Source organism: Tachyglossus aculeatus, chromosome 6, assembly GCF_015852505.1.
Source record: "Tachyglossus aculeatus isolate mTacAcu1 chromosome 6, mTacAcu1.pri, whole genome shotgun sequence".
Classification (NCBI taxonomy): Eukaryota; Metazoa; Chordata; class Mammalia; order Monotremata; family Tachyglossidae; genus Tachyglossus; species Tachyglossus aculeatus.
Genome location: NC_052071.1, coordinates 6,770,317 through 6,793,695, shown reverse-complemented (window position 1 = coordinate 6,793,695; position 23,379 = coordinate 6,770,317). Strand labels below are relative to the sequence as shown.

Sequence of the window (23,379 nt, the reverse complement as noted above, 5' to 3'; positions counted from 1 at the left end):
GCACCAGGCGGCCCTGCCCGCGGCCGAGCGCCGCGGGTCACCAGGCGGGCAAGCCGGTAGGCTTCCTGGCGGAGGAGGCCATGGCGGGGCCGGGCTCCGCCGCCGAGCGGGAGCCGTTGCTGGGACACGAAGCCTCCTCAGGGAGCAGGTGAGAGGGGACCCCGCCCTCCCCCACCCCCCCCATAAATCATCATCATCATCATCATCAATCGTATTTATTGAGCGCTTACTATGTGCAGAGCACTGTACTAAGCGCTTGGGAAGTCCAAGTTGGCAACATAGAGAGACGGTCCCTACCCACCAGTGGGCTCACAGTCTAAAAGGGGGAGACGGAGAACAAAACCACACATACTAACAAAATAAAATAAATAGAATAGATAGGTACAAATAAAATAAATAAATAAATAGAGTAAAAAAATATGTACAAACATATATACATATATATGTATATACATATATAAATCGCCCAGTACGTGCCAGGCACTGTACTAAGCGTCATCTTATCAGAAGCAGCGTGACTCAGCGGAAAAGAGCCCGGGCTTTGGAGCCAGCGGTCGTGGGTTCAAATCCCGACCCCGCCACCTGTCACCCGGTTGAGTCACTTCGCTTCTCTGGGCCTCAGTTCCCTCATCTGGAAAATGGGGTTCCTCATGGGACAACCTGATCACCTTGTATCCCCCCCCCCCCCCGGCGCTTAGAACAGTGCTGTGCACGTAGTAAGCGCTTAATAAGGGCCGTCATTGTTAGATCTGACACAGGCCCTGTCCCCCATTGGGGCTCCCAGTCTTAGCACGTGTTCATCATCATCATCATCAATCGTATTTATTGAGCGCTTACTGTGTGCGGAGCACTGTACTAAGCGCTTGGGAAGTCCAAGTTGGCAACATAGAGAGACAGTCCCTACCCAACAGTGGGCTCACAGTCTAAAAGTGTTCATTCAATCGTATTTGTTGAGCGCTTACTGTGTGCAGAGCACTGTACTAAGCGCTTGGGAAGTCCAAGTTAGCAACACATAGAGACAGTCCCTACCTAACAGTGGGCTCACAGTCTAAAAGTGTTCATTCAATCGTATTTGTTGAGCGCTTACTGTGCGCAGAGCACTGTACTACTACTACTAATAATAATGACGGCATTTATTAAGCACTTACTATGTGCAAAGCACTGTTCTAAGCACTGGGGAGGTTACAAGGGGATCAGGTTGACCCACAGGGGGGTTCCCAGTCTTAATCCCCATTTTACAGATGAGGGAACTGAGGCCCAGTGAAGTGACTTGCCCAAGGTCACACAGTAGACATGTGGTGGAGCTGAGATTCGAACCCCTGACCTCCGACTCCAAAGCCCGGGCTCTTTCCACTGAGCCACACTGCTTCTCTAAGTGCTTGGGAAGTACAGGTTGGCAACATATAGAGACGGTTCCTACCCAACAGTGGGCTCACAGTCTAGAAGGGGGAGACAGACAACAAAACAAAACATATTAAAATAAATAGAATAACTGTGTACAAATAAAATAGAGTAATAAATACATGCAAACATATATACAGGAACATATGTACATATATGCAGGATATACATATATTCAGCGCCTATCATGTGCCAAGCACTACACGAAAACGCCGGGGCATGATACAAAATAATAATGGCATCATCATAGGTATTTACTACATGCCAGGCACTGTACTAAGCAAGTACAAGCACATTGGATGGGACACAGTGCCCGTCCTCGGAGTAGGAAAGAGCACAGGGAAGGAAGCCCCGTTTTGCAGATGAGGAAACTGAGGCCCGGAGAAGTGAAGTGACTTGCCAGCGGTCACCCGGGAGGGTGGTGGCGGAGCGGGATTTGAACCCAGCTCCTAGGGCTTCCCCGGCCCAGACTCTGCATTAAACCACGCTGCTGCCCAAATCGTGAGGGTATCGTTCATTCAATCGTATTTACTGAGCGCTTACTGTGTGCAGAGCACTGTACTAAGCGCTTGGGAAGTACAAGTTGGCAACATATAGAGGCGGTCCCTAGGTCTCAAGTGCTTGCTGCCTATGTACTAAGCGCTGGGGTAGAGGCGACGCCATCTGGTTCCAAAAGGGGCTCACGGTCCAAGTAGGGGGGACAACAGGGATTGAATCCACATTTTCAGCAACCAGCTGTATATACTGAGTGATTAGTGTGTGCAGAGCACTGGACTAATTAATTGGCCGAGTACCATATCTTACAGAGGAGGTAACAGACCCAGGGAAGTGAGGTCACTTGCCCAAGGTCACACAATAAACAAGTGGCGGGGAAGGGATTAGAACCCAGGTCCTCTGACTTTCAGTCATTCAATCCTATTTATTGAGCGCTTACTGTGTGCAGAGCATGGTACCAAGCGCTTGGGAAGTACAACTTGTACAAGTTTTGGGTCCATACCCAAAAACGGGCTCACAGTCTAGAATCAATCAATCAATTGTATTTATTGAGCACTTAATGTGTGCAGAGCACTGTACTAAGCGCTTGGGAAGTACAAGTTGGCCACATATAGAGACGGTCCCTACTCAACAGTGGGCTCACAGTCTAAAAGGGGGGAGACAGGCAAAACAAAACATGTAGACAGGTGTCAAAGTCATCAGAACAAGTGAAATAGAGTAATAAATCTGTACATATAGATTTATATGTACAGTGGTGGAGGAGCGGAGGGTGCGGACTGGGCAGTAGAAGGAGAGAAGGGAGGTGAGGTAGGAGGGGGCGAGGTGATGGATGGACAGCCTGGAAGCCCAGGGTGAGGAGTTTCTGCCTGATGCGCAGATTGATTGGTAGCCACTGGAGATTTTTGAGGAGGGGAGTGATACGCCCAGAGCGTTTCTGGACAAAGACAATCCGGGCAGCGGTGTGAAGTATGGATTGAAGTGGGGAGAGACACGAGGATGGGAGATCGGAGAGGAGGCAGATACAGTAGTCCAGACGGGATAGGATGAGAGCTTGAATGAGCAGGGTAGTGGTTGGGATGGAGAGGAAAAGGCGGATCTTGGCAATGTCGCGGAGGTGAGACCGGCAGGTTTTGGTGACGGCTTGGATGTGAGGGGTAAACAAGAGAGCGGAGCCGAGGACGACACCCAGGTTCATTCATTCAGTCGTATTTATTGAGCGCTTACTGTGTGCAAAGCACTGTACTAAGCGCTTGGGAAGTCCAAGTTGGCAACATATAGAGACGGTCCCTACCCAACAGCGGGCTCACCCTCTAGAAGGGGGAAGATGGACAACAAAACAAAACATATTAACCAAATAAAATAAATAGAATAAATAGGTACAAGTAAAATAAATAAGTAAATATGTACAAACATATATACATCTATACAGGTGCTGTGGGGAGGGGAAAGAGGTAAGGCAGGGGGATGGGGAGGAGGGGGAGCAGAAGGAGGGGGCTGAGCACTGCGGGGAGGTACGATGCGAGCAGACCGGACGCAGTCCCGGTCTCCCAGGCTAAGGGGGAGGGAGAAAAGGGTTACCAAGCTGGGAGTCTAGCCCTCTTGGGTCTCAGCCCTTCTGGAAGCAAGATCATTTTGACCCAGTCAGGACTGAGGCTGACTCTCTCTGCTCTGGTTTCAAAGGACTGATGATCTTGGCCCCGAAAGGGCTCTGCAGTGGGAGGGGAAATCATGTGGGAGCGGAATAATAGTAATTATGGTATTTGTTAAGCGCTTAACTGTGTGCCAGACACTGGACTGAGCACTGGGGTGGATACAGGCAGATCGGATTGGACACAGTCCCCGTCCCACATGGGGCGCACAGTCTCAATGCCCATTTTACAGATGAGGTAACTGAGGCCCAGAGAAGGGAAGTAACCTGCCCAGGGTCACCCAGCAGACGAGTGGTGGAGTCAAGATTAGAACCAGTGACCCGAGGTTGCAGGCTTGTGCAACTGTGAGCCCACTGTTGGGTAGGGACTGTCTCTATATGTTGCCAACTTGTACTTCCCAAGCGCTTAGTACAGTGCTCTGCACACAGTAAGCGCTCAATAAATACAATTGATGATGATGATGATAAATACGATTGATTGATTGATTGTGAGACGGGAAGGATGGTAGTGCCGTCTACAGTGACGGGAAAGTCTGGGAGAGGACAGGGTTAGGGAGGGAAGATAAGGAGCTCAGTCTTGGACAGATTGAGTTTTAGATGGTGGGCAGACATCCAGATGGAGATGTCCTGAAGGCAGGAGGAGATAAGAGCCTGGAGGGAGAGAGAGCAGGGGCGGAGATGTAGATTTGGGTGTCATTAGCGTAGAGATGTTAGTCGAAGCTTCGCTCATCTGCAAAATGGAGATTGCATCCCTGCTGCCCGCCTCAGATTTTGTGTATTTATTTCTTCGCTTTGATTCCCCCCTCCCTCAGCCCCACAGCACTTGCGTCCCTATCCATCACTTATTTGTTCCTATTAATGTCTGTCTCCCCCTCCCCACTCGTCGGGGGCAGGCAACGGGTCTGTTCTATTGTCCTCTCCCAAGCACTTAGTAAAGTCCTGGCTGCACACAGTAAGCCCTCAGTAAATACCGTTGATTGATTCATGGCCCAGTGGGCTGAACACAAGTCTCATTTTTCAATATCTGGCTTTTCTAATATCAGATGTAAAATCCTGATGATTGTCATAATGGTGGCATTTGGTAAACATTTATCACGTTAAACCTCAGGCCCACAGTAGTAGAAGACTGTCTGATCGCCCTTCTACGTACTCCAAGAGACAGGGACAGTGTGAGGGGGGGTTCAATCCCTGTCACCCCTCACCCTGAGGCTCCCGGATTTCCTCTGTGGGACAGAAACTTCAGATCCCTGTGCTCCTTAGGAAGCAGGGAGTGTGACTTCCCAACTCTGCTGTATTGCCTCTCCCAAGCATTTCATACAGTGCCCTGCACACAGGAAAATCTCGGTAAATACCATTGATGGTGATGATTATTTCCTCCAAGGCCCATCCTGGCTCAGGATTCTGCCTCTGGTGTGGAGCACATCGTCTAAGAGTTCATTCATTCAGTTGTATTTATTGAGCGCTTACTGTGTGCAGAGCACTGTACTAAGCACTTGGGAAGTACAAGTTGGCAACATACAGAGACGGTCCCTACCCGACAGCGGGCTCACAGTCTAGAAGGGGGAGACAGACAACAAAACAAAACATATTAACAAAATAAAATAAATAGAATAAATATGTACAAGTAAAACAGAGTAATAAATACGTACTAACATATATACATTTATACAGGTGCTGTGGGGAGGGGAAGGAGGAGGAGAGGAAGGAGGGGGCTCAGTCTGGGAAGTGTTCTGGATAATGTCCTTCTTCTTGGACACCCATTTTAAGGTGAGGGAAAGGCCTTAATAATAACCATAATAACAATAACTCTGGTATTTGTTAAGTGCTTCCTCTGTGCCAGGCATTGTACTAAGCCCTAAGGTGGAAACAATCAAATTGGAATGGACACAGTCCCTGTCCAATGTGGGGCTCACCGTCTATATCCCCACTTTACAGACAAGGTAACTGAGGCACCAAGAAGTGAAGCTGTCCCTCCTACTTAGACGGCACGCCCATCTCCTATCTACCCATGGTGCTTAGTACAGTGCTTGAAATATAGGAGGCACTTAAATCCCACGATTATTATTATAGTGCTGGAAAAGATGGGAGAGTGCTTCTCTGCGCCGAGGTCCATCCTGAGCCCTGGGGGGAGTTGGGGACTCCCACTTTCAGGGCAAGGGGGCACAGGGATTGAACCCCCTCACACACATGAGTAAACCGAGGCCCAGAGAGGTCAAGCGACACGCCTGGGGCCACACAGCCGGCTGGGGAAGCCCTGGAACTGGACCGCGGGTCTCCCCACTCCCGGCCGCTTTCCACCACGACCCATTCGTTCATTCATTCAGTTGATCTCAGTGAGCGTTTACTGTGTGCAGAGCATTGTATCAATCAATAAATCGTATTTATTGAGCGCTTACTGTGTGCAGAGCACTGTACTAAGCGCTTGGGAAGTCCAAGTTGGCAACATATAGAGACAGTCCCTACCCAACAGTGGGCTCATCATCAATCGTATTTATTGAGCGCTTACTATGTGCAGAGCACTGTACTAAGCGCTTGGGAAGTACAAGTTGGCAACATAGAGAGACAGTCCCTACCCAACAGTGGGCTCTCAGTCTAAAAGGGGGAGACAGAGAACAAAACCAAACATACTAACAAAATAAAATAAATAGAATAGGTATGTACAGGTAAAATAAATAAATAAATAGAGCAATAAAATAAATAAATAAATAAATAAATAAATAGAGTAATAAGCACTTGGGAGAGGACAGTAGAATAAACAGACACATCACCTGCCCAGAAAGAGTTTCTGGTCTAGATGATTACGGTATTTGTTAAGCACTTGCTAGGTGCCGAGCATTGTTTTAAGTGCCAGGTGGGGAGACAGACGTGAACAGAAATAATAATAATTCTGGTATTTGTTAAGCACACTGTAAATGAAATGCATGGACATATAAAAGTGCTGTGGGACTGGAAGCCAAGGAGGGGACGGGGGGGATAATCATCATCATCATCATCAATCATATTTATTGAGCGCTTACTATGTGCAGAGCACTGTACTAAGCGCTTGGGAAGTACAAATTGGCAACGTATAGAGACAGTCCCTGCCCAACAGTGGGCTCACAGTCTAAAAGGGATGAAGAAAGGGAGCAAGTCAGGGCTCTGACCTTACCTCAGTTTGTCGTCGGTCGTTGACGGTGACCCAGGTCCTCCAGGGCCTCTTGGTTGACCACGTCCTGGATTTCCATAGGGTAATCGGGGCAGATAATGGGTGTGTGTGTCTCTGTATGTCCGTCTGTGTGTTTGTGTGTGAGAGAGAGAGTGTGTGTGTGTCTGTATGCGTGTGTGCCCTGGATCAGTGCCCAGGAAGACCTTCGGCCCTGCCCTCTTCCCTCAGCCGGTGGGAGGTGATTGAAACGGAAGAGCTTCACCGGAGCCGATGGCGATCCATCAGGGTCCTCTATCTCACCGTGTTCCTCAGCAGCGTCGGTCAGTACCCCCCCACGCCCTCTCCCCGGGGGGAGGGGAGCGGAGGCCAGAAGGGAGGCCACGCCAAAATAATGGTCAGGGTACCCGTTCAGCGCTTACTATGTGCCAAGCACCGTCTTAGGAGCCGGGGGCAATACAGGTTAATCGGGTGGGACCCAGTCCCTGTCCCACTTGGGGCTCAAGGCCTGAGGAAGAGGGATAAGGATCGGCTGCCCATCTGGCTGCGGAGGTAACTGAGGCCCAGAGAAGGGAAGTGATTTGCCCAAAGTCACACAGCAGACGTATGGCGGGAGGCGGGATTAGAGCCCAGGTCCTCTCACTCCCAGGCCACACTGAATTGCTTAATCACTCGGGACTTCCTCCCTTAAGCACTTAGATCTAACCCAGCCTCCCAACACTCGTAATAATAATAATGGCATTTATTAAGCACTTACTACGTGCCAAGCACTGTTCTAAGCGCTGGAGAGGTTACAAGGTGATCAGGGTGTCCCATGGGGGGGCTCACGGTCTTAATCCCCATTTTACAGATGAGCTGAGGCCCAGAGAAGTGAAGTGACTTGCCCAAAGCCACACAGCTGACAATTGGCAGAGCCGGGATTTGAACCCATGACCTCTGACTCCAGAGCCGGGGCTCTTTTCCACTGAGCCACGCTGCTTCTCATGTCCATCTTTTAGCCAGTACGCTTATTGTGGCCAGGAAACGCGTCTTCTCCCAACCGCTCAGTATAGTGCTCTGCACACAGTAAGCGCTCCATAAATACCACTGCCTTGTACTGTTTTCCCCTTCCATTATCTATTTTAACATCTCTCTCCCCTTGTAAGTTCCTCATGGGCAAGGATGACTACCAACTCCGTTGTCCCGTCCTCTGTACAGAGCAGTACAGTGCTCTGCACAAAGGAAGCACTCATGAAATGCCATTCTTTGTTCCGTTTTCCCTTGTATAATGAACTTGTAACATCTCTCTCCGCCGCAGGCTAAGCTTCTCTTGGGCAGGGACCCTATTTGCAGACACCATTGTAGGCCAACCCTGAACCGCCCGACGATTTTGTCGACCACGGGGCCTAACTGATGAGGGCCTCCCACCTCTGTTTCCGCGCCAGAAGACTGACGGTTCCAGGCCTTTCGTGGTTGGGAAGCAGGGCGGTGTACTTCCCAAGCGCTTAGTACAGTGCTCTGCACACAGTAAGCGCTCAATAAATACGATTGATGATGATGATGTTGGAAAGACCCCAAACTTGGCAGTCAGAGGACCTGGGTTCTAACTCAGCTCTGCCGCCGTGTGACCTCGGCCTAGTCGCTTCACCTCTCTGGGCCTCAGTTCCCTCTTCTGTAACATGCCGATTCATTCCCTGTTAACCTTCCTATTTAGGTTGCGAGCCCCTTGTGGGGCAGGGACTATAGCCAACATGATAACCTTGTAGCTACCCCTGTGCTTAGTACAGTGTTTGGCACTTGGTAAGCACCTAATGCCATAATTATTATTATTCCTACCGTATTGTACTCTCCCAAGTACTCAGTACTTTGCTCCTCTCTATTGCCCAGATATCAGATTACTAAGTAACTCATCTACATTTACTCTCTTCATACTCTCAGGAATTTATGCAGTGTAAGCTTAGGACAATGTCCTGCACACAATAGGTTGTTAAACTCATTCATTCATTCAGTTGTATTTATTGATCGCTTACTGTGTGCAGAGCACTGTACTAAGCGCTTGGGAAGCACAAGTCGGCAACATTTAGAGACGGTCCCTACCCAACAGCCCAACAGCGGGCTCACAGTCTAGAAGGGGGAGATAGACAACAAAACAAGACATATGAACTAAATAGAATAAAGGATTAAGACTGTGAGCCCCCCGTGGGACAACCTGATCACCTTGTAACCTCCCCAGCGCTTAGAACAGTGCTTTCCACATAGTAAGTGCTTAATAAATGCCATCATTATTATTATTGCCCCTGGGGTTGGATGGGGGTGGGGGCTCAGTTGCCTCAAACTCCTCAGGTCTACTAGAGTTCTCTCCCTAGCACTCAGTACAGGTCTCTGCAAACAGTAAACCTTTGAAGGGCAGGGGTCATAATAAAATAATAATGATAGTATTTGTTAAGCGCTTACTATGTGCAAAGCACTGTTCTAAGCACTGGGGAGATTACAAGGTGATCAGGTTGTCCCACTGGGGGCTCACAGTTTTAATCCCCATTTTCCAGATGAGGGAACTGAGGCCCAGAGAAGTGACTTGCCCGAAGTCACACAGCTGACAGTTGGCGGAGCCGGGATTTGAACCCATGACCTCTGACTCCAAAGCGCATGCTCTTTCTACCGAGCCACGCTGCTTCTCCATGTCACGTTATGTCTGCTAACTAGTGTCTTCTCCCAAGTGCTCACACAGACTGGTGCTCCTCCAGGGCGGGGACCGTGCCTACTAACTGTACTGGTCTCTCCCGAACGCTCAGTACAGTGCTCTGAACTCAGGGGTGCTGAATAAACGTTATTGGTTGCGATGCCCTGCTGAGGTAGATTCCTAGGTCAGGTTTTCTTGACCAGCACACTTCTCAGCAACTGTCATTATCCTCATAATAATGGGCACTGAATTCTGGTTGTGTGCGTTCTGTACGCGTTTCCCCTTGAAAACCCACAAGCAAGCAAAATCCAGCCTTATCACACAAGTCCACACAACACACAATTTCCCCAATTTCCCCACGCTGAGCTATAGTGGTGGTTGGTCCAGCTAGCCATTCTGAAAATCTTGTCCAGAAGCAGCGTGGCTCAGTGGAAAGAGCCCGGGCTTTGGAGTCAGGGGTCATGGGTTCGAATCCCCACTCCACCACATGTCTGCTGTGTGACCTGGGGCAAGTCACTTAAATTCTCTGAGCCTGTTACCTCATCTGTAAAAGGGGGATTAAGACTGTGAGCCTCACGTGGGACAACCTGATCACCTTGTAACCTCCCCAGCGCTTAGAACCGTGCTTTCCACATAGTAAGTGCTTAATAAATGCCATTATTATTATTATTATTAAATCGAGCCCCAAAGCTTTGAACGGATTGAAAGGCAATTTAGCCCCATCCATTAATTAGTAGTATTTATCAGGCACTTACTGTGTGCCAAGCACTGGACTCAGCACTTGGGAGATGACAAATTCTTTAGAGTTGGTAGAGTCACGTTCCGTGCCCACCAAGCAAATCAGTTCACTTCTTTGGGCCTCGGTTTTTTCATCGCAAGCCCGTTGTGGGCAAGGACAGTGTCTGTTTATTAATCAAGCAATCGTATTTATTGAGCGCTTACTGTGTGCAGAGCACTGTACAAAGCGCTTGGGAAGTACAAGTTGGCAACATATATTAATGATGGCATTTATTAAGCGCTCACTAGGTGCCAAGCACTGTTCTAAGCGCTAGGGAGGTTAACAAGGTGATCAGGTTGTCCCACGGGGGGCTCACAGTCTTAATCCCCATTTTACAGATGAGGGAACTGAGGCCCAGAGAAGCTAAGTGACTTGCCCAAAGTCACACAGCTGATAATTGGCGGAGCCGGCATTTGAACCCATGACCTCTGACTCCAAAGCCTCTTCTCTTTCCACTGAGCCACGCTGCTTCTTACTAGATCATCCTCTCCCAGGCGCTTAATACAGTGCTCTCACACAGTAAGTGCTCAATAAATATGATCAAATGAATGATTAAAATGCAATTCATTGCCTGTTCTCCCTCCTACTAAGACCACAAACCCCATGTGGTAAAGGACTGTGTCCAACCTAGTAGCTTCTATCCACCCTAGTGCTCAGTACAGTGCCGGGCACATGGCAAACGCTTATCAAATACCCTGAAAGAAAAAAAAAAGGTCATGGGTTCTAATCTTGGTGCCGCCACTTACCGGCTGTGTGACTTTGGGCAAGTCACTTAACTTCTCTGTGCCTGACTTCCCTCATCTGTAAAATGGGGATTAAGATTGTGAGCCCTATGTGGGACAACCTGATCACCTTGTATCTCCCAGCGCTTAGAATAGTGCTTTGCACATAGTAAGCGCTTAACAAATACCATCCTTATTATTATTATTATTATTATTATTATGGGTTCAAATCCCTGCTGTGCCAACTCTGCTAGAGTTAGGTGAGGGGAATTTTTTTTTTCTTATGGTATTAGTTAAGCGCTTACTACGCGCCAGGCATTGTACTAAGCACTGAGGCAGATAAAAGCTAATCAGGTTGGACACAGTCCCTGTCCCACATGGAGCTCGCAGTCTTCAATTTGGGAAATTAAGGTCTCTGATATAATGCGAATGCGAGGTAACTCCACTTTCTCTGTACTCCTTTCACGTCTTATAGGGTTTTCCATTGTCATCATGTCCATTTGGCCATACCTCCAAAAGGTGGGTGAAACGCGAACGGTAAAACACAACAACAATGGTAACACAACTGCTAATAGTAATCCGATGGTATTTGTTCATAGTAATGATAATTGTGATATTTGCTAAATGCTTACTATTTGCCAGGCCCTGTTCTGAGCCCTACCCGGAGTAGATACAAGATGATCAGTTCGGACACAGGCCCTTTCCCACAGGGTGCTCACAGTCTTGATCCCCATTCTACAGATGAGGTAACTGAGGCACAGAGAGGAGAAGTGACTTGCCCGAGGTCACACAGCAGGCAGGAGGCAAGCCTGAAATGGGAACCCAGATCTTTTAACTCCTCCACCCAGGCTCTACCCACTGGACCACACTGCTTCTGCAGGGCTTTTGTCCCGAGAAACCTGGGCTGGGGCTGGTGGGGGGCCCCTGAGGGCATGAACAGCCCTCCCATTTCAGCTTCCCCACTGCAAAGAGCCCAGGCCTGGGAATCCGAGGACCTGGGTTCTAATTCCGGCTCCGCCTCTTGTCTCCTGGGGGACACTGGGCAAGTCACTTCATTTCTCTGAACCTCAGTTTCCTCACCTGTAAAATGGGGGAAAAAACCACCCCTATTCATCCATACTGCTACCATATTCATCCAATCACTTATCCTACCATTCCTTGATTACTCTGTCTCGTTAAATTCCCCACCACCTGTCTCTCCCCGCTCCAGCCCTCCTTTCACTCTGCTGCCAGACCATTTTTCAACCCAAACTTTCGGTCCATGCTTCCCCACTCCTTAAAAACTTCTAGTGGTTGCCCATCCACCTCTACGTCAATCCAAAATTCCTTATCTTCGGCTTGAAAGCCCTCCATCAGCCAGCCGCGTGGCTCAGTGGAAAGAGCACAGGCTTTGGAGTCAGAGGTCACGGGTTCTAATCCCCGTGCCGCCACTTACCGGCTGTGTGACTTTGGGCAAGTCACTTAACTTTTCTGTACCTGAGTTCCCTCATCTGTAAAATGGGGATTAAGATTGCGAGCCCCATGTGGGACAACCTGATCACCTCGCATCCCCCAGCGCTTAGAACAGTGCTTTGCACATAGTAAGCAAGAGCTTAAATACCATCATTATTATTATTATTATGGGTTCAAATCCCTGCTCTGCCAATTGTCAGCTGTGTGACTTTGGGCAGGTCACTCTGTGCCTCAGTGACCTCATCTGTAAAATGGGGAAGAAGACTGTGAGCCCCCCGTAAAACAACCTGATCACCTCGTATCCTCCCCAGCGCTTAGAACAGTGCTTTGCACATAGTAAGCGCTTAATAAAAGGCCATCATTATTCTACCTTACCTGGCTGTTCTCTTCCCAGAACCCAGCCCACACACCTCATTCCTTTTAACGCCAACCTTTTCTCCACATCTCCTCGATTGCCACCCACCTCTGGCCCGGAATGCAAGCAGCCTGACTCAGTGGAAAGAGCAGGGGCTCGGGAGTCAGGGGTCATGGGTTCTAATCCCCAGTCCACCTCTTGTCAGCTGTATGACTTTGGGCAAGTCATTTCACTGCCTCTCACTTCCCCCATTTGGAAAATGGGGATGAAGACTGTGAGCCCCATGTGGGACAACCTGATTACCTTGTATCCCCCCCCCCCCACCACTGCCCAGTGCTTAGAACAGTGCTTGGCACCTAGTAAGCGCTTAACAAATGCCATCAAGCGCTTAGTACAGTGCTCTGCACATAGCGCTCAATAAATACGATTGATGATTATCATTATATCCTACAGACAGTGACTCGCCCAATTCAAAGCCTTATTGAAGACGCGCCTCCTCCGAAAGGCCTTCCCTGACTGAGCCCTCATTCACTCCCTCTTCTGTGTCATCCTGACTTGCTGATGCGCATATGGCTTTAGTTCTATTTGTTCTGACAATTTTGACACCCGTCTACGTGTTTTGTTGTCTGTTTCCCCCCTTCTAGACTGTGAGCCCATTGTCGGGTAGGGACCGTCTCTATATGTTGCCCACTTGTACTTCCCAAGTGCTTAGTACAGTGTTCTGCACAGTAAGCGCTCAATAAATATGATTGAATGAATGAAGTGCTTAGTACAGTGTTCTGCACAGTAAGCACTCAATAAATATGATTGAATGAATGACTGAATTCATCCTCCTGCTCCCAGCCGCACACCACTTATGTCCAAATATCTCATTGGTTTATTTCTATTAATGTTTGTCTCTCCCTTTAGACTGTAACCCATTATGGGAAGGGAATGGATCTGCTAGGTTGTACTATCTGAAGCGCTTAGTACAGAGCGCTCTGCACACAGTAAGCACTAATTAAGAACGATTAATTGACTAATTACTCCTTCCTGGCACAGACTGTGAGCCCCAGGTGAGACAAGGACTGATTAATTTCTATCTAATAGTAATAATAATGGCATTTTTTAGGCACTTCCTATGTGCCAAGCACTGTTCTAAGCGCTGGGGAGGTTACAAGGTGATCAGCTTGTCCCACAGAGGGCTGACAGTCTTAATTCCCATTTTGCAGATGAGGTAACTGAGGCACAGAGACTTTAAGTGATTTGCCCAGAGTCCTACAGCTGACAATTGGTAGAGCTGAGATTTGAACCCATGACCTGACTCCAAAGCCCAGGCTCTTTCCACTGAGCCACGCTGCTTCTCTTTATAGTAGATTAAGAGATAAAGTATATTAAAGTAGATATCTTTGTATATCTTTTCTCTTTATAGTAGATAAAGAGAAGCAGCTTGGCTCAGTCGAAAGAACCCAGGCTTGGTAATCAGAGGTCATGGGTTCTAATCTCTGCTCCGCCACATGTCTGTTACAAGTGCTTAGTAAAGTGTTCTATACACAGTAAGCACTCAGTAAATGAAATTGAATGAATGTGACCTTGGCCAAGTCACTTAACTTCTCTGAGCGTCAGTTACCTCATCTGTAAAATGGGGATGAAGATTGGGAGCCCCACCTGGGACAACCTGATTACCTTGTACCTCCCCCAGCGCTTAGACCAGTGCTTTGCACATAGTAAGCGCTTAACAAATGCCATCATCATCTACTCTAGTGCTCAGTACTTTGCTTGGCACAACGTAAGCACTTAGTTTATAAAAAACATCTTCCTCGTAGTCAATCCTGAACTCTTCCAAAGTCTGCCCTAAATCCCCCACGCTGTAATTCAAACCCATCTTGCTTCTTTTTCTTTCTCCACCCTGTGCTTATTCCCCCTGCTCAAAAACAGTAAAATTTTCACATTCATCCAATTAGTGCCCCCAGAAGCATTGACCAAGCACTTACTCATTATCAATGGTATATATTGAACCCTTGTCATCTGCGGAGAACAATATAATAAAGTCGATAAACACCTTCTTCCTCTGCTCACACAGGGCCTTATTTCCTCATATTCTCCACCTAATCTGTGGGTATTTAGCGATTAGAAAATAGCCTTTCCTCCGTGGGTCTCCTCCAGCCAACCCCAGCCAGGCTTCACCGCTGAGTCCTCTCGCACTCTGAACCAGCAGGCCTTGAGGCTGCCTTTAAATAGTGGTCCCAGGTGGCCTCCCAATGAGACTGATTGTAATTGGAGGACTCCTGGCTGTGATTGGAGGATCCCCTGGCAGTAGGCCCAGTATCCCTGGCTGTGATTGGTAGGATTGGGAAGCAGTGTGGCCCAGTGGAAAGAGCCCGGGCTTTGGGGTCAGAGGCCGCGGGTTCAAATCCCGGCTCCGCCACTCGTCAGCTGTGTGACCTCGGGCCAGTCGCTTCACTTCTCTGGGCCTCACTTACCTCAGCTGTAAAATGGGGAGTAAAACCATGAGCCCCCCAGTGGGACAACCTGATCACCTTGTAAACTCCCCAGCGCCTAGAACAGTGCTTTGCACAGAGTAAGCGCTTAATAAATGCCATCATTATTATTATAAGAGCTCCAGGAACATTGGCTTTGATTGGAACCAGAAACACTAATTGTAATTAGAGGACCCTTGACAGTTTGTACTTCCCAAGCGCTTAGTACAGTGCTCTGCACACAGTAAGCGCTCAATAAATACGATTGATGATGATGATGACAGGCTCTTCAGTAACACTGACTATAATTGGAGGATCCTTGCGGGGGGGCTCTCGGGTGACCCTGGCTGCGATTGGAGGATCCCTGACCGGATCTCCCGTAACCCTGGCTGTGATTGGAAGATCCCTGACCGCATCTCCCGTAACCCTGGCTGTGATTGGGGGATCCCTGGCGGACGCTCCAATAACGCTGGTTGTGACTGGAGGGTCCCTGGCAGGATCTCCAGGAACGCTACTTGTGATCGGAGGATTCCCCGACTGAGTGACAGCATCGCCAAGTAACACTGGCTGAAACTGGATGTAACCAGTCGGGTTGGACCCGATCCATGTCCCCTTCGGCCCTTACAGTCTTAACCCCCATTTTACAGATGAGCAAACTGAGGCTCAGAGAAGTGAAGTTTCTCACCGAGGTCAGCTAACAGACGAGCGGTGGAGCCAGGATTAGAACTCAGGTCCTCTGACTCCCACGCCCGGGCTCTTTCCAATCAATCAATCAATCGTATTTATTGAGCGCTTACTGTGTGCAGAGCCCTGTACTGAGCGCTTGGGAGGTACAAGTTGGCAACATATAGCGACGGTCCCTACCCAACAGTGGGCTCACAGTCTGAAAGAGGGAGACGGAGAACAAAACCAAACATACTAACAAAATCAAATAAATAGAACAGATATGTGCAAGTAAAATAAATAGAGTAATAAATATGTACAAACATATATACAGGTATATAGGCTGCGGTGCTCCATGTGGGCAAGGACGGCGTCTACCAACCCTATGGTGGTGTTCTCCTCTCCCAAGCGTGTAGTACAGCGCTCTGCTCCCAGTAAGCCCTCGATAAAAAACACCCACCGGTTGAGTGATCCCATTCCACAAAAAACACGGTAGAGAGTAGGCGGTGTAAACCCGCAGTCCCGGCTTCATTTCTGTCCCTAAACCGGCAACCCTCGGAGCTGCGGGACGGGGAGGAAGGCCGGTCCTTAACACACCTCCCCTCTTTCCGCAGATCGACGCTTCCGCGGACGCCAGCTTTCTGGGCTGGGTTATCGCCTCGTTTAGCCTGGGCCAGATGGTGGCCTCTCCCCTGTTCGGGCTGTGGTCGAATTATCGGCCGAGAAGAGAGCCCCTCGTCGTGTCCATCTCCATCTCGGTGGCGGCCAACTGCCTGTACGCCTACGTCCACGCCCCCCCCGTCCCACAACAAGTTCTACATGCTGGCTGCCCGCAGCCTGGTGGGCTTTGGGGCCGGTAAGGCACCGCGCTAAAAACACTGGGATAGAGAGGAGAGATTCCCGTCGGACATAAGCCCTTTCCCTTCTGGGGCTCATACCCTAAGGAGTGGGGAGCAGAGGGATCCTACTCCCATTTTACAGTTGAGGGAAGTGAAGTGATTTGCCCAAGGTCACGCAGCAGACGAAAGGCGGAGTCGGGATGAGCACGGGGCTTTTTGGTTTTTTTTTTAAAAATGGTGCTTGTTAAGAGTTTACTACAGGCCAGGCACTGCCAACTTGTACTTCCCAAGCGCTTAGTACAGTGCTCTGCACACAGTAAGTGCTCAATAAATACGACTGATTGATTGTACTAAGCGCCGGAGTAGATCTAAGCTAATCACGTCCTACTTGGGGCTCATAGTTTTAGTCCCCATTTTACAGTTGAGGGAATTGAGGCCCAGAGAAGGGACGTGACTAGCCCGAGGTCACCCAGCAGACGAGTGGCGGAGCCAGAATTAGAACCCAGGTCCTTCTGAGTCTCAGGCCACACCGGGTGTCTTTAATCAGTCACAGTGGATGGTCCCGAGCCCCTCGGCCGGCCGCTGAGCCCGGCTGGCCTTTCCATTCCAGGCAACGTGGCGGTGGTCCGCTCCTACATCTCGGGGGCCACGTCTCTTCAGGAGCGCACCGGCTCCATGGCCAACACCGGCGCCTGCCAAGCCCTCGGCTTCATCCTGGGCCCGGGTACGGGGAACGGGCGGGCGGACGGGCGGCGGGGGCACTGGCCGGGCTCTCCGTCTTCTCAGCCCCCCCGCGGGCTGGCTGTGTGGCGGCCGGGTGGTCTCTTCGCACCTGCTGGAGGAATAGTCTCCATTATGGGGTTGAGGCGCCTCCCGGGTGCCGAGCACTGTGATGAGTGCTGCGTGTGGGGGGGTGGGCGGGGGGGAACCCAGTTTCTCAGCCTGGACTCAGGCCGCCCTCACACTCGAAGTGACCGGCACTGGCAGCCGCGGCCTGGAGCCGAGCGGGCAGGATGGAAGGGACCGAGGGGGAGAGATGTCGGGGTGGGCCGGGCCGGCCAGGGCCCCCTCCCCGACGCCCCTTTCCCCCCCGGCTCAGGGAGCGGTGGTTTTTCTCTCTGTGTGTCTCTCGTGTGCCCGCCCGCCCGCCGTCAGCCATTCAGACTTGCTTCTCCTTCATCGGCGAAGAGGGCGTGACGTGGGCGGCCATCGGGCTGCAGCTGAACATGTACACCGCGCCCGTCCTCCTGGCCGCCCTCCTGGGCCTCCTCAACATCCTCGTCATTGTCGCCCTGCTACGGTAACCCAGCGTCCTTACCTCCCTCCCTTCATCTCTCTGTCCATCCATCCATCCACCCATCCATCTGCGGCATGGACAGATTCATTCTGCCCCAAGCCGGCCCGCAGGGTGTGGGGGAGACGGCTCCCACCGCCTGCCACAGTCCCCGTGGGACGGGCCTTTGTGGCGGAGAAACCGAGTCTCAAGGATACCAGTGAACGTGACGGCCTGGGGTGACACGGTTTCCCCACCGCCGCCCCTCCCCTCAGTTGGGCTCCACGTTCCCTTCTCGCCCCGGAGACGTGGGCCCCAACCCTGCCGGACCCACAGCGCCGCACGTCTCTGTGCCTCGCAGAGAACACCGAGTGGACGACCTGGGCCGGCTGTGCAAGAGCGTGAACGTCGGACCCGGTAACGCCCCAACGCTAACGGGGGGGACCCCAGGCCGGAGATGGGTACCTCCTCTCCCACCCGTCGAGTGGTTCCCTGGCGTGAGGGGAGGAATCCGATTCCCGGGAGGGTCCGGGGGTCCCGGTCTTCGGTTGGATTTTCCTCAGAGAAGAGGCGAGCGGGGGTGCCCACCCACCCCTGGCAGCCTTAGAGGGCACTGGACCACGGCCTAGGGGCAGTCCAGCCCCTTGTCAGGGTGAACAATTGTGGTGGTGTCTGCGGAGCGCTCACAAGGCGTCAAGCACTGTGCTAAGCGCAGGGGAGGATACGGGGTCATCCGTCCTAGGGGCGGACGGGCAGTCCATCAGTCAGTGGGGTTTATTGAGCCTCGCTTGCCCGCACGTAGGTGGTCTTCCCTTGTACTTGGCAGGAGGGGTGGGTTGGGGGGGGAAGTCCTGAGAAAGCACCGGGCACTTGCTGGACCCCCGGCGCCTTGGTAGCCACGCCACCCGGACGCCCAGGGGAGAGGTGGGAATTACTTTATTATAAATTATTATATTATTTATTATATTGTAATTTATTATAAATTCTATTTATTTTATTTTGTTAGTATGTTTGGTTTTGTTCTCTGTCTCCCCCTTTTAGACTGTGAGCCCACTGTTGGGTAGGGACTGTCTCTATATGTTGCCAATTTGTACTTCCCAAGCGCTTAGTACAGCGCTCTGCACATAGTAAGCGCTCAATAAATACGATTGATGATGATGATGATGATGATGATGATGAAGAGGTGGGAAACCACTGGAAGGCGAGGCTGCAGGGGCAGAAGCTGAGGGTGCCCCCCCATCCTCCCCAGCCCCACGGACCGGGGAGAAAGACCACCGCCCGCCTGGCTACTGACGCCCACCACGGCACGAGAAACAGCACGGCCTAATGGGTAGAGCCCGGGCCTGGGTGTCAGAAGGACCTGGGTTCTGATCCCGCCACCGCCACTTCATTCGTTCAATCGTATTTATTGAGCACTGTACTGAGCGCTTGGAAAGTACACTTCCCAGCAGCGTGACCTGGGGCAAATCACTTCACCTCTCCGGCCCTCAGTTCCCTCATCTGTAAAATGGGAAGATTGGGAGCCCCACGTGGAACCGTGTCCAACCCGACTTGTTTTTTTATCAATCCCAGCGCTTACTACAACGCCTGGCACCCGGCGTGGCTTAGTGGAAAGAGCCCGGGCTGGGGAGTCAGAGGTTGTAGGTTCGAATCCCAGCTCCGCCGCTTGCCAGCTGGGTGACTTTAGGCAAGCACTTCACTTCTCTGGGCCTCAGTTAGCTCATCTGTAAAATGGGGATGAAGACTGTGAGCCCCACAAGGAACAACCTGATTACCTTGTATCTCCCCCAGCGCTTAGAACAGTGCTTGGCACATAGTAAGCCTTTAACAAATACCATCATTATTATTAAGTACCCCCCCCCCCCCCATCATTATTATTATTATTATTATTATTCTGAGATAGTCCCTCTACACTGGAAACTCGCTCTGGGCAGGGAATGTGCCTCTTCAGTCGTTACAGTGGCCTCTCCCATGGCTTAGAACAGTGCTTGGCACCTAGTAAGCCTTTAACAAATACCATCATTATTATTAAGTACCACCCCCCCCCCCCCATTATTATTATTATTATTATTATTATTATTATTATTATTATTCCGAGATAGTCCCTCTACACTGGAAACTCACTCTGGGCAGGGAATGTGCCTCTTCAGTCGTTACAGTGTCCTCTCCCATAGCTTAAAACAGTGCTTGGCACGTAGTAACCCTTTAACAAATACCATCATTATTATTAAGTACCCCCCCCCCCCCCAATTATTATTATTATTATTATTATTCCGAGATAATCCCTCTACACTGGAAACTCGCTCTGGGCAGGGAATGTGCCTCTTCAGTCGTTACAGTGGCCTCTCCCATGGCTTAGAACAGTGCTTGGCACGTAGTAACCCTTTAACAAATACCATCATTATTATTAAGTACCCCCCCCCCCCCATTATTATTATTATTATTATTATTCCGAGATAATCCCTCTACACTGGAAACTCGCTCTGGGCAGGGAATGTGCCTCTTCAGTCGTTACAGTGTGCTCTCCCAACGGCTTAGCACAGTGCTCTGCACACAGTAAGCGCTCAATAAATACCACCGAGTGAGATGCCTCAGTCGCGATGGGGTTTCGGTGGGGGAGAACGGGGGGACCAAGGGGACCGATCGTGGCTTCTCCCAACAGAGGGGATCCTGCCTGCCTCAGAGGGCCGGGACGCCCCGGGGACGGTGGACCACGTGGCCGTGGTGGCCACCAACGTCCTTTTCTTCGTCATCCTCTTCATCTTCGCGCTGTTTGAGACGTAAGTGTCAACCCCGGGATGCTAGATCTTTGCTCCACCCTCAACCCCAGGAAAATTTGTCTACTGTCCCCTTCCAAGCGCTTAGTGCAGTCCTGGCAGCTCCTGGAAGGCGGGGATCACGGCTCCTCTGTTCTGCAACAGTGCTTGGCCCATAGTAAGCGTTTCACAAATACCATAATGATTATTATAGTCGTGGTTCCTCCAGGACTGGGGTCGTGTCTACTGTACTGATCTCTTTTGAGTGCGTAGCGCAGGGCTGTGCACACAGCAGGCGCTCCATCAATACTACCGATCGATTTAAAAAAAAAAAAAAAGTGGGGAGGGGGAAGCGAACACTTCTGGACGAAGCGCCAAAAAAGTTGCGCGTGTAGCGTCTGCAGCGTGTTCAACTTGTCAGCTGTGTGACCTTCGTCAAGCCACTTAACTTCTCTGTGCCTCATTTCCCTCGTCTGTAAAATGGGGATTAAGATTGTGAGCCCCCCCCCCGTGGGACAACCTGATCACCTTGTAACCTCCCCAGTGCTTAGAACAGTGCTTGGCACATAGTAAGCGCTTAATAAATGCCATTATAATAATAATAATAACGTCCCGCCCCTCGGCCCCCAGGATCGTGACTCCCCTGACCATGGACATGTACGCGTGGACCCGCGAGCGGGCCGTCTTCTACAACGGCCTCATCCTGGCCGCCCTCGGAGTCGAATCCGTCGCCGTCTTCCTCGGCGTCAAGTTCCTCTCCAGGAGGTGAGGAGACCGAGCCGGGGGGGGTCGGGCGGCCCCCATCCTCCTCCCTGGGGTCCGTGATTTCCGAAGGGGACGGGGGGAGGTGAGCTCCCCGGAGGAAGCCCCCGGCCCCGCCGGACGGTGAGCGGAGCGGCGCCGTGGTCCCCCAGGACGGGCGAGCGGGCGGTGCTGCTGGGCGGCCTCCTCCTCGTCCTGGCCGGATTCTTCATCCTGCTGCCTTGGGGCCACCAGTTCCCGGCCGTGCAGTGGGAAGGTAGGCATCCCCTGAAACCGGGCACCGCGGCGGTGGTGGGGAGCACGGGGCGGGGCGGGGGACACGACTCTCACGGAGGGCGGGAGCCCGGAGAATGCAGGCCACGGGGATCCTCGGCCACTCACCTGCTGGGTGACCTCGGGCGACTCACTTGGCCGGGCCTCCGTCTTCCCCGTCTAAAATGGGGATAAGAGACCCGTCGCCCCCCGACCACGAGCCCCACCGGGAATGGGGGACCGCGCCGCTGATCAAACCGGACGCCACGCGGCCCGTGTCCGCCTCTTCCAGACCTGCGCAACGGCTCGGCTCCCACGGGGCCCCCCGGAGAGAGGGCGGCGGCCTGGTGGGCGAGCCCGCGGGACGGGCAGGAGGCCACCGGCTGCCCGGCCGCCCAGTCCTGGTGCTTCAACACGCCGGTCATCCACCTGGCCCAGTACCTGACGGCGGACGTGCTCATCGGGCTGGGCTACCCCGCCTGCAGCGTCATGGCCTACACGCTCTACTCCAAGATCCTGGGACCCAGCCCGCAGGTCAGCCCCGACCCCGGCCCCGGCGGGCCACCAGACCAAGGCCTTACCGAGCCACGCTCCCCGTTCCACGGCGGGGAGGGCGGAGGGGCGGCCCCCCAGAAGGCCCGGCCGTTTCCATAGGTCCGTCCATCCGTCCCCCCAGGCCGGGCTACGGGTAGGGAGGGGAGGGGTGGGCGGCTCTGTGTCTCAAGCCGTCCCTCCCTCTGCGCCCCCCACCCCACTCCCCCTTGCAGGGCGTGTACATGGGCTGGCTGACGGCCTCCGGGAGCGGGGCCCGCGTGCTGGGCCCCGTGTTCGTCAGCCAGGTGTACAGCCGGCTGGGCCCGCGCTGGGCCTTCGGGTCCGTGTGCGGCCTGCTGCTCCTCACGCTGGCCCTGCTGGCCGCCATCTACCCCAGGCTCGTCGCCTTCTCCCTCCGACCCCTTCAGCGGACGGGCTGGGCCCCCCCCGGGGCGCCCCGAGACCCCGGAGCCGGGCCGCTCCTTGCCTCCCGTCCCCCGCCCTCCCCCGAGCGGGGAGCGAGTTAGCCCCGGGCTGGGCGGAGGGCCCATGGGGCGGGGCACGCACAGCATGCCACCCTCCATCCCCCCGCCGCCCTGGACACTGGGCCACGGCGGGAGGGAAGGACGGATGGACCGATGGACAGGTGGTGGGCATCTCCTTCCTGAGGGAAGGCCACAGGGAAACGGCACTGGAGTCTCGGTGGTGCTTTAGCGGTCCGGCCGGGCAGAGGCGGAGCCCGGAGCGGGGCCGGCGGGCGAGCCCCGAGAAGAGCTGCTGGGGGCCTGCTGCCCCGGACCCCCCCCCCGGGGATGCCGGCAGCCCCGAGAGAGGACTCGCTCCCGGATTCTGGCTTATATTATGAACATCTGCCTTAAAATAAACACCTCCTCACGGAGCCTCCGCTTCCCGACTTCTCACGCGCCCCCCGGGCCCGGGGAGGGACACAATAGGAGGGGGCGCCGCCCCCGGCCCGGGTCGGGGCTTCTGTCTGATGCTGCCGACTTTAGGGGGGTCTCCCGGCGTTGGGTGCCGGGGATCACCGCCGGCCAGCTATTTCGGCGCTTCTCAAGGCAGGGGTGGGCGGGGGAGATCAAACAGTGCTCGCCGCGCGTACTGCTCACGGCTACCCCGGAGCTCTACCTTGAAGAGGAAAAACCCACCCTAAAAGCACGACCGATACAAACTG

General features: G+C 52.4%; 1 protein-coding gene across 1 annotated transcript; it reads left to right on the top strand.

Moving 5' to 3' along the window:
- The first annotated feature begins 39 nt into the window (after window positions 1-39).
- Window positions 40-22,990, top strand: MFSD8 (major facilitator superfamily domain containing 8). The gene is given in 13 exon segments (XM_038747934.1): window positions 40-148; window positions 6,918-7,009; window positions 11,321-11,364; window positions 16,389-16,568; window positions 16,570-16,630; window positions 17,224-17,337; window positions 17,769-17,913; window positions 18,248-18,303; window positions 20,549-20,666; window positions 21,273-21,407; window positions 21,557-21,660; window positions 21,949-22,190; window positions 22,424-22,990. Coding segments are annotated over 13 exon segments (1,653 nt in total). The 5' UTR covers window positions 40-80; the 3' UTR covers window positions 22,718-22,990.
- Window positions 22,991-23,379: the final 389 nt, after the last annotated feature.